Raw genomic sequence first — 12,257 nt, 5'->3', positions numbered from 1 at the left:
CCTGCCAGATGTGACGGTCCTGGATTCTGTAAAGTTGCTTTGAGACAATGTCTATTGTAAAAAGCGCTACATAAATAAAGTTGACCTGACTTGACTACTTCAGTCATGTTGCAGTAGAGGGGCACAATTTTACCTCCACCAGGCTCTTAACTCCATTCCTACAAGCTTGGGTAGGTAATATGACTGCCAGCCCCAAAGGGTTTTCATACAGGAAACAGGAGAAGACGTGGGGAGAATTTAGACTGGAGGTTTACTGTGGGTCAGGGGGACCCATGACTGACAAATAGGGTGAAGGATTGCAATGTTTGTCATACTGGGTGTTCCAGATGCAAAATCTATCAAGAGCACAACAATTCTACATTTGATAGTAATAAACACCCCAATGTTTTTACAGCAGCTTTGGTGTGGATATTTTGAGATGATTTTCTGATCACATTTGTAAGCTCCACATTACTGGAGCTTTTCTGTCAGCTCAAACCAACCTGACCAAGACGTTCCGCAAGCCAGTAATCACAGGATACACTGTGGGACAATCTACTGATGTAAAAATGATTTTTAAAAAAACATATTTCACTCACTAACTTCACGTAATGTTTGGATCTGTCAGTGTTCTCATCAGGAATGGAACCCTCAGCAGATTTGCCCCCTCAGACAACCCTAAATCAGCCCCTCTGCAACCAACAAACATGCCATACTCAAAGTTACTCAAATTCAACCCCCCACCCCCAATTTGCTGTTTGATGTGAACATTATATGAAGCTCTGGTTTAATGTCTGTATGATTTATTTATTTATTTTTGCTTTGCACTGCTGCCACGTGAGTAATTGATACATAAATGAATCAGCAGAAGGATACGACGTTCCTTACAAAGTTGCTGGTGAGTAAATGAATGCACTTCATTATCCTGCTCACATTGCATCATCCTTACATGGTTATACTTCTACGTCCAAAATGATTGAGCATCAACATACCTGAGCGTTAATCATGTTTATGAAATCCCAGAATCACAACACACTTTCCCCAAATAGACACCCCCTCCCAATCTTTAAAAACCTCTCTCTCATATTCTCTCCATTTGTGCAGATGTTGATGTGGGCGCCTGGTACATGCATCCGTGTCTAAATTTAAAATGGGCTCGACGTGATGCTGGGAGTGTCTCTCTGTTATGCTGCTTTCCTGTCATTTTGCAGGGCAGAAGCTTAAAAATGCACCAAGGACAGCAGGACCCGAGCTCTTCAGGGGAGCTCCAGTCTGAAGGTAAGTCTGGAGAAAAGGAAGGAGGGATTTACCTGATGTGTCTGAGGGGGTGTGTTGTTGTTTGAGGGCACATTAAAAGTGCATTTAATGCAGGACATTGAGGTTTAAATAAAAATAAACATGTCTTTGCATGATGACGTCTAAATGATGAGGTCTGAATCTTTCTTACAAAGTTTATGGTCGGTTGCATGAATTAGGAACATCTTCAAACATTCATTTAAATATCTTTAACTAACAATGATGATTCCTTTCTGCTGCTCCTGTTATGCCTAGTTCACACTACACGATTTTCGCCCTGATTTTCGCTCGGCGACTGGTCGGCACTAGATTTGTTCACTCTGCGATCGAAACTCGGCTCTCAATCGCTATGTGTGAACTACTCAACAACTCGATCCAAATGGCTCGCCGAGTGCTCGGCGACTGAAGCAAGATTTTTAGCTCGTCAAATATCTGAATCTGAGTTGCCCGACTGGCAGTGAGTGCTATGTTGAACAGTCAATGAGAACGCAAGATACGGGGTGAGGGGAAATGCAGGGGAGGAGCAGGGGAAAAAGGTGGGACAGGGGCGTAATATAGTTTATATCAGAATACATCAACACACAGCTTTTACAGTATTTCTGACCTTATCGTTCTCTACAAAACACCAACGTTTACGCTGCACATCAGCGCACAAACTTTGATCGCTCGCTACTTGTTGACGTGCATTTTTGGATGTGGTATCATTAAACCCCTCGCGTTTGTTTACGTGACGAAACGTAGTTTGGGAGACCAGAGAAGCTCGCCTGCGATTCCAGTTGGTGATAGATGGTGTAGTGTGAAACCCCCTATCACCGATCAGTCGTGTAGTGTGAAATACACACGGACTTGAAAGACTCCCGATCACAAGAGATCCAGTCGTGTAGTGTGAACTGTGCAGTGACCTGACGACCTGGAAAGTCGTGTAGTGTGAACTTGGCATTAGGCGTCGTTAAAGTGGATAAATTGTCTGCATATGCAGTAAGGATGCCCTTACTGAGGCAACCCTCCTATTGATCTGGGCTTGGGACTCGCACTAAGGGTGCTCATATGTGTTACCCTAATGGCTATGTTTATGTAATTCCATGACTCTTCTGTATTTGTGAGCTCAGCCCAGGATTCAAACCCAAGAACTCATGCACTGCAGTCTGGCTCTAACCATTACGCCACACCAGCTCACTAAATAGATTATTAAAAAGATAATGTTATTAAAGCTGGATTAGAATGCAGACGGAACACTTTTATTTGTCATTAATAAATGTACACATGTACAATACAATGAACTGTTGCCTCTGCGTATCCCAGCTTGTTTGGAAGCCTCCATTGTACAGCATTTCTGAAGCCGAGAGGATTAAAAAGCCCAACATTGGATGCACAGTAGATCCAGGATTCAAACCCACAATCTTTCTTTTAATAGCCCAAATCTCTACCCTTTAGGCTACCACTAAACAACCGGGCATCACATTACAAATCTGTCTGAGGTCATAGTCAGATTTATGTCTGTAGTATTTGTATAAATGTGTTTTGGCTCTAGCAGAGCAAAGATATTTTACTGAGACAGTGAAAGCTGAGCGTGCTGTGACAGAGGAAGATTTAACAGCATTAATACAGAGAATAAACAGACAAGCAAAAAGCAAGATCTATTAGTACATCTTTATCATCTGGTATGTGATATATGGTGCTAGAATAAGCTTTTCTGTGCAATAATATGTGGACAATGCATAAAAGAACTTTTGTTTCTTGGGTTAGATGTCACTGGACCGGTGCGTCAGAAGGTCTGGGAGCCAACTTTCTTCTATAAAGCTGACCAGGAGATTCACTACTATGCTGGCTATGAAATCAAGGTCCAGGAGTCTTTCGACTCACATGGCGCCATCATATGGCCAGCGGTGAGACTTCACCTAGAAAATACACAAGATGTACTGTATGTAGAGAGCCGAGAGCCAGTTACAGAACTGTTGGATCAGGAAAAATGCAAGGAGAAAGTGACAGAAATGATTTGTGATTCCTTGTTAACTTATATATAATTGAAAACACTACAAATATTGTTCTGATATTTCATGTTTTGCATACAGGCATGCTTATCCTAAATTTGATTCCAGAAATGTTCCAAAAAAAAAGAAAGGACAGGCACCTTCACATAGATGCCCCGTGCACAAAGTCTATAAAGACATGAAGAAAAGCCATGTTCTTCTAGTCACACAGCTCTGATCTCAGGAATGACAAATGCTGACATCTTTTTTTTTTAATGCATTTTCTCCCCCATTTAGCGCTTCCAATTGCCCAATTGCATCATGCTTCCTCTCTGCCTATGCCAATCCCTGCTCTGACCGAGGAGATCGAAGCTAACCCACGCCCCCTCCAACACGTGGGCAGCAACCCTACTTGGCTTTAGTCCCGCCTATCTGAACAACAGGCCACAAGTTGTTCATACAGCCGCTCAGCCACAGCCGGCAAGACAGAGCTGAGATTCGATACAATGTATTCGAGATCCAGCTCTGGTTGCAGCGTGTGTTTTTACCGCTGCACCACCTGAGCGGTCATCAAAGGCTGACATCTTTTGACTGAATGGCACAAATTCCCACAGACATACTTCAAATATTGTGAGAAGCCTTCTCAGGACAGTTGCTTTTGTTATAGCCAAAAGGATCACATAGAGGTCTCAGAAATAGAATGTCTAATAAGCTCACAATCAGGTGTCCAAATACTTTTGGCCATATAGTGTTTGTTTAAATAAGACAGTATTAAAATGTGCAGGTCCTTTATTGACACATTAGCACAGAAGAATCAAAAGATTTACATAATAATGAACAATTTTTTAAATCTTGCAGTCACTGGCTCTCTGTCGGTATCTGGACGTGAACCGAGAGACTCTTGACCTAACAGACAAAGCAGTGTTAGAGATCGGAGCAGGAACCGGTCTGGTGTCCATTGTGGCCAGTTTACTGGGTACGTTCTACTGTACAACTCACATTCCAGTTCACTTCTATACAGATACATTTCAGCACTTAGCGTTCAGCATTCAGATAGGCGATTAATAAGCTGTAACGTTATACGTGTATTCCACAGGTTCTTGGGTGACTGCTACTGACCTACCTGACGTTCTGGGGAACTTGCGAAGCAACTTGTGTAGAAACACAAGGGGGCGCTGCAGATACACACCCCAAGCTGCAGCACTGTTGTGGGGCTACAACCTGGAGCAAACCTTCCCGCGCTCTGTCTACCGATACGACTACGTGTTAGCCGCGGACGTGGTTTATCACCATGACTTCTTGGCCGAGCTGTTGGCCACCATGCGGCACTTCTGCCAGCCGGGCACGACCCTAATCTGGGCAAACAAGATCCGCTTCAGATCCGATCTAGCATTTATTGAGAACATGAAGCAGGATTTCAACATAAAGTTACTAGATGATACGGACGGAATTAACATTTACTCCGCCACTGCAAAGGAATTACAGGAAGAAAGAAAATTCCCAACAATGGAAGAAAACACTAATGAGCAAGAAATGAAGAATTGTCTAGAAGAGGTTACGTTACAGGACATCCTCCAAATACAACATCAGCATCCTGAAGAGGTTGAGCTGACTGTATATGATGAAAAATATAAAATTCAGGAACTGAACGGAGATCCATCTGTTAAACAAGCTGAGAGTGACATGACAAATGACCTGGAACAATCAATGACTATAAAACAAACAAATAAGAACACAGGAGGAGACGATTTTACAGAAATTGAAGAGAAGAACTTTCAAAACGATCCTGATCCTCACTCTCAATCACCCGCTGGTCAGTAGAATATTTTCAAAGCTTTTATATTTTAATACCAGGCTTTAAAAAAGTAAATGACTCCAGCACTCAGTGCCTCAAACTGGCGAGTTCGAATCTCAGTTCTGTTACTGGCAGGCCGGGTGTCTATATAGACCAGGGGTGCCCAATAAGTTGATCGCGATCTACCAGTCGATCGCACAGTGCACGGTGGAAGATCGCGCCTCAGTCAAACTAGAGCTGAGCGGTTTCTGAATCACCCAGGTTAATGATTCGAATCTTTGTACTATATGAGGAATCATGAGTCCGAAATATTAATGAACCCGGATCCTATGATTCCTCTGACTGGCTGCTGTTAAGTATGTATTTATTTTGGTCAGGATCGCTGCAGATCTGGTTCAGCTGTAATCACTGCGTGCTAGGCAGGGACACACTGGACAGGGAGCCGTCACAGGGCTTTGGTCTTCCACCTCTTCCGCTTTCAGATAAAGCCAATCATGTCTGTGTTGACGCCTGCCTGGCCGATAGCACTGCTGATATTCGCACCCAGATCTCAGTGGTGGTGGGCTAGCATGATAGCCAGCCACGTCCGAGCGTCTTAGTCCCAGTGTGTTTGTCCAATCTTTTCTAACATGGATTAAAATCAGACTGAAATGCTTTAACAGGGTGATCTCGTTATCTTGTAAATGTGTTGATTTGATGCACATTTCAGTCGATCCAGGATGCCCAGAGCCGAATGGACACGTGGAAGCTCGGCAGTCCAGGGTCTGTTATATACCCGGAAAAGAGATTCACTACTTCATGGGTCACAAAATCACCATCGATGAGTCTCTTGATTCTTATGGTGCTGTGATATGGCCAGCGGTGAGTTTGTTTTTCTAGGAAAGTTGTTCTAATAATAATGATGATTCAAGCGCTCTGAACATTTAGCTTTTTGCAGGCAGTCGCTCTGTATGACTTCCTGGAAACTCCAGCTGGACAAGAGCAAATTAATCTCCTGGACAAAACGGTTCTGGAGATCGGAGCTGGCACTGGTTTACTCTCCGTGGTCGCAACGTTGCTCGGTAAGTCTTATTAACTCACAGTTTGGGTCGCTAGTTAAGCGTACACTTTTATTAGAGGTTAATTAGGATTTTAACATCATGTTTACACACTTTGGTTCCATTCATGATCGGACAGGCAGTTACCGGTTACACGAGATTCATCAGTTCACAAGTTTAATGTTAAACACAGTCATGGACATTTCACAATCTACAATTCACCTCACTTGCACGTCTTTGGACTGTGGGAGGAAACCGAAGCTCCCGGAGAAAACCCACACAGACATGGGGAGAACATGCAAACATATTTATCACCAATAGGTAATCTGTGCTTGGTTTTTGGATAAAAAGCAAACATCTGTAACAGCAGCACAAATGCTCACAGGTAACCTACACGCTCTGGCCACGCCTTAATACTGCTTATTTCCGTTGTGCGTTATTAGAAATGTGAAGTTTAAGTTCCAGAAAATAGTAGGGATGTAACGATGCACCACAAAAGAGTTAAAAATCGATTCACGTGTGACGATTCAAATCGGTTTACATGTATAATGAATCGATATTCACTTTAAACAGCAGAGGGCGCTGGCGCTATTCACCTTGCCTGGTTGACGTCACTACAGGGTTGCCAGGTTTGGAATTTTCCAGCCAAATTTACTTATGTGAGAATACTTTCTTTATTTATATTATTCATTTATTTATTTAATGTGGGATTTGTTTTAAAATTTTATTTCAGTGTTTTGAAATAGGCATTGTTTTGAATAGTTTGTACCTACCTCAGAAATAAAAGAACATTCATTATTTAGATAAATAAAAGATAAGTACTAATACAGTATTTTATTTTATTTTTTAAAGAGAAATAATAAAAGGAAACTTTGTCATAATTTGTCTTCAATTTCATTTTGTTTAAAAAATCGGGGGGAAATCGTATCGTAAACCCAGTATCTTGAATCGCACTGCATCATGGGTAGAGTGTATCTTTACATACTCAGAAAATAGCTAACAAATAAAAAAGTTTCTTTCTAAATGCAGCCTTTAAACAGGATAAGTGTACGTAAACTTTTCATCTCACCCGTGTCTAACTGTTTGTAACTAATCTGCAGGTGCCAAATTAACAGCCACAGATCTGCCAGAAATCCTGAGTAATCTAAGATTCAACCTGAATCGGAACACCAGGATGCTGCGGAGACACGAACCTCAAGTTATGGAGCTGTCCTGGGGTCACAAGTTAGAAGAAACATTCCCACATGGAACGTACCACTATGACTATGTGTTGTCAGCAGATGTGGTGTATCACCACGACTTCCTGCACGAACTTCTGGTCACCATGCATCATTTCTGCCAACCTGGCACGACTCTGATTTGGGCCAACAAGATCCGCTACCGGTCTGACCTGGTGTTCCTGAAGAACTTTGAGGAAACCTTTCACACCTCACTGCTGGCAGAGCTGAACGAGATCAGGATTTACAGCGCCACGTACAGAAGAGAGAAACTGGACTTGCACAAGAATGGCAAAGAATGGAGAGTAAATAAGAACTAAAAGTTTACATTTACATTTTATGCATTTTGCAGACACCTTTATCCAAAGCGACTTACAGTACTGTTACAGTACACAGTCTGAGCAATTGAGGGTTAAGGGCCTTGCTCAAGGGCCCAACAGCAGCAACCTGGCGGTGGTGGGGCTTGAACCAGCGATCTCTTGATTACTAGTCCAGTACCTTAACCACTAGGCTACGGCTTAGCTGATTTGATGTGCTGTAAAATAAATGTTCGATTTCATTCAATTTGATTTGTTTTTGGGGGGGTTTGATGTTTTGTGTACATGTGCAGTTCTGTGCACCGGTTTTTATAAGGTCATTGGGTTTCACTGTTAAAAATGTGTGTTTTTTATTTCAGATATTTTGAATGTGTATAAAATACATGTTAAATCTGTTAGTGACAGAATTTTTTACAGTACTGCCGGTAATAGTAGGAAAACATCATGGCAATTAGCCTTATAACGGAATCACAAACTACCACAAACCAGAGATGGGGACTCGAGTCCGAGTCGCACGTGAGTCGCACACACAGCGACTTCAGACTCGACTCGGACTCGTTTCAAATGACTCGGACTCGACTCGTGACTCGCAAAAAATGACTTGTGGACAACAAAAGTCAGCAACATTAGTTATGTGTAACAATTATATATAAAACATATATATATATATATATATACTGTATATATACTGTATATATATGATCCAACAATCTGATCGTGTCATTTTCTGCTCTCTAATAACGCTCCAGCAACACACGCAATGTGTAAATGTTACAGCCAGCTTCCGGCGTAGTGATGAAGCGTCTCACTTAAAATGGTGGAATACCCTACGTAGTGCACTTCACAGTAACAGATAATGTGAATGGAACGCTTCTACAGAATTGGCTAATGATTGTAAGAACCGCTTTCTGAACCAATCAGACCTTCTGATTGTAATTGTTAATAAGAAATGCTGTCATTTGCATGTACTGTATCTAGTTTGCAGCGTCACACAGATTGTGGTAATGAAACGCCTGATCGGCTTTCTAACGAGTTCATGTTTTACTTAACAACTGGGAAAAGTTTGGAGGTTTTTAATTATAAGCACATTTACAAAATAACGGATTCTATTCCTAATGGGACACACGCTTATAAATGTAATAGCATCTGGTAGAACATAAGCTAAGGTAAGCAGCGGTTATGGATTTTTTGCTGTTTGGGATTTTGGCTGCTGTGCCGTAATTTGCAATGAAAACAAAACGTCAGTTTAAGCTTTTAACTGGTACCTAGGAAAGTAAAAGCACGAAGTAAAACGGCAAAATACAGTTTTTATCTGAACTTACAGAATATATGTTTTGTATATATTATAGTGACTTGACTCGGACTCTAGCCTAAAGACCCCTGACTTGACTCGGACTCGTTTTTTGTGACTTGTGAACATCTCTGTCACAAACTAAATTATTTACAAATCAATGAAAAAACTTTTCTGTCCTTGTGCATCTCATATTTTTAAAATATTATTGTAAAAAACTACGATCTGGTTGAGATTTAAAGTGGTTTCGAATTAACAGTTTATGCGATTAACATTTTAAAACAACTCAGAAACAGAACCAAGATTAGAAAATAATGAAACATTACGGAACTTCTCACATAGTTTTATTCAGAACAATCATTATATGATGACATAACTCTCAAGCTACACCATGATAAATCTCGTCATGACTTCCCATCAATCTCTGACACAATAATGGAGTAACGTTTATAAAATGATAAAATTGAACCTCAAATTAAAACCCTTTAAAATATTGACACTGAGCTAGTTTATGCTTTAACCTTTATAAATACAGGATACAGGAGCTCTGACGTGGTGATGAAAGTGATGTACACGCCCAGACCGAGCTCGGAGCCGAACGGTGTGAGGACTTACAGGGGTTGGACAAAATAACTGAAACACCTGTCATTTTAGTGTGGGAGGTTTCATGGCTAAATTGGACCAGTCTGGTGGCCAATCTTCATTAATTGCACATTGCACCAGTAAGAGCAGAGTGTGAAGGTTCAATTAGCAGGGTAAGAGCACAGTTTTGCTCAAAATATGCACACAACATTATGGGTGACATACCAGAGTTCAAAAGAGGACAAATTGTTGGTGCACGTCTTGCTGGCGCATCTGTGACCAAGACAGCAAGTCTTTGTGATGTATCAAGAGCCACGGTATCCAGGGTAATGTCAGCATACCACCAAGAAGGACAAACCACATCCAACAGGATTAACTGTGGACGCAAGAGGAAGCTGTCTGAAAGGGATGTTCGGGTGTTAACCCGGATTGTATCCAAAAAACATAAAACCACGGCTGCCCAAATCACGGCAGAATTAAATGTGCACCTCAACTCTCCTGTTTCCACCAGAACTGTCCGTCGGGAGCTCCACAGGGTCAATATACACGGCCGGGCTGCTATAGCCAAACCTTTGGTCACTCGTGCCGATGCCAAACGTCGGTTTCAATGGTGCAAGGAGCGCAAATCTTGGGCTGTGGACAATGTGAAACATGTATTGTTCTCTGATGAGTCCACCTTTACTGTTTTCCCCACATCCGGGAGAGTTACAGTGTGGAGAAGCCCCAAAGAAGCGTACCACCCAGACTGTTGCATGCCCAGAGTGAAGCATGGGGGTGGATCAGTGATGGTTTGGGCTGCCATATCATGGCATTCCCTTGGCCCAATACTTGTGCTAGATGGGCGCATCACTGCCAAGGACTACCGAACCATTCTGGAGGACCATGTGCATCCAATGGCGGTGCCGTGTATCAGGATGACAATGCACCAATACACACAGCAAGACTGGTGAAAGATTGGTTTGATGAACATGAAAGTGAAGTTGAACATCTCCCATGGCCTGCACAGTCACCAGATCTAAATATTATTGAGCCACTTTGGGGTGTTTTGGAGAAGCGAGTCAGGAAACGTTTTCCTCCACCAGCATCACGTAGTGACCTGGCCACTATCCTGCAAGAAGAATGGCTTAAAATCCCTCTGACCACTGTGCAGGACTTGTATATGTCATTTCCAAGATGAATTGACGCTGTATTGGCCGCAAAAGGAGGCCCTACACCATACTAATAAATTATTGTGGTCTAAAACCAGGTGTTTCAGTTATTTTGTCCAACCCCTGTATGTATTAAGGCCATTTCTGAAGAATCTGATGTCTGATGAAGTCCATGATGGAGATAGCAGCGTCGTCGTCCCAGACTTACACAAAGTGGAAACAAAAACAACATAGCTAGCACAGACATGAGCGATATAAATAATGTTAATGCTGGTGTTGCTGTGTGGGACAGAATTGCCACTGGTGACTCAACAGAAGAAGATTTGATTTAAGCTGCAAACCTATTTTTGAAGAACACACTGCAGCTACGTGCTGAGCTAAGTACGGACCGAATTTATAAACATGCAGCCCTTTAGAAAAACCATTAAAGGAAAAATGGGCAGCTGGACAATGCAGACAGTAGTGATGTAAATAGTACTGGTCATCAATAACACAAAAACTCACATAGTGTTTCTGGTACTGAACAAACATCTACTGCATTATATGGTAAGAGCAGCACACACACATTTCCTCACCAAGCTCCAACGCTACACAATTATTCCTATCTGAAGCTGGATTACTTATTATGAGGTCATAATTTGTGGCCGCACATGATCAACATGATCCGGTTCAATCACCCGATCAGACACGGATGCCACATACGCAGGAGAAGGTAGAAGAAAGCTGAATTGCTTTTCATCATATTGCATTGAGAAAGGAAAAGTCCATCCCCGTGAGCACAGCCTGATATTAACTGGCCTTCGATGGCGTTTTTTGTTTGCGACCCTTCGCTGGATTTTCTTGCACATCAGGATGCACATACTTTGCATTCATTTACATTTACATTCTCGGCATTTAGCGGACGCTTTTATCCAAAGCGACTTACAGTACTGTGACAGTATATTGTCCAAGCAATTGAGGGTTAAGGGCCTTGCTCAAGGGCCCAACAGTAGTCCAGTACCCTAACCCTACAACTGCAACTACAACTGCATTCATAAACCATTTGGCATTAATATTGACTCCTCCTTTCACACTCTTCCACCCCAAACCTATCACAAGATTTTGGAGGTTGTCTGTGAGAACTTGTCCTCATTCATTCATTAGCGCATTTGTAAGGTCACGTGTTGATGTTGGGTGAGGGTCTGGCTAGCAATCAATCAAGGGCTCTGCATGGCCCAGATTGATTTTATACATACACTATATGGTCAAAAGTATTTGGACACCCGACTATGAGCTTACTGGGACGTCCCACTCCAAAAACAAATACCATTAAAATAGTGACCTCTATGTGATTTCTAAGCTATAACAATAACCAATCTTCTGAGAAGGCTTCTCACAAGACTTTGAAGTACGTCTGTGAGAATTTGTGCCCATTCAGTCAAAAGAGGACAGTATCTGTATGGCTGGGCACTGACGTTGATGTTCCAGTTCATTGCAAATCTGTTCTGTTGGGCTGAGGTGCTCTGTGCAGGACACTGGAGTTTCTTTATGTCCGAGCTTTTCTTCATGTCTTCATAGTGTTTGCTTTGTGCTTTCACAGGGGCACAGTCACGCCGGAACAAACACAGGCCTTCTCTAAACTGTTT

The 12,257-nt window shown here is 42.1% G+C and overlaps 1 protein-coding gene across 1 annotated transcript; it reads left to right on the top strand.

Moving 5' to 3' along the window:
• The first annotated feature begins 1,201 nt into the window (after positions 1 to 1,201).
• On the top strand, positions 1,202 to 7,858 carry LOC134329221 (uncharacterized). Its single transcript, XM_063010416.1, has 7 exons — positions 1,202 to 1,257; positions 3,022 to 3,161; positions 4,104 to 4,221; positions 4,342 to 5,058; positions 5,750 to 5,901; positions 5,978 to 6,101; positions 7,178 to 7,858. The coding sequence occupies exons 1-7, from the start codon at positions 1,206 to 1,208 to the stop codon at positions 7,612 to 7,614; spliced, it is 1,740 nt and encodes a 579-aa protein (XP_062866486.1). The 5' UTR covers positions 1,202 to 1,205; the 3' UTR covers positions 7,615 to 7,858.
• Positions 7,859 to 12,257: the final 4,399 nt, after the last annotated feature.

This window comes from Trichomycterus rosablanca, chromosome 15 (genome assembly GCF_030014385.1).
Source record: "Trichomycterus rosablanca isolate fTriRos1 chromosome 15, fTriRos1.hap1, whole genome shotgun sequence".
Lineage (NCBI taxonomy): Eukaryota > Metazoa > Chordata > Actinopteri > Siluriformes > Trichomycteridae > Trichomycterus > Trichomycterus rosablanca.
The sequence above is the reverse complement of the archived record's forward strand: the minus strand, read 5'-3'. Positions and strand labels throughout refer to the sequence as shown.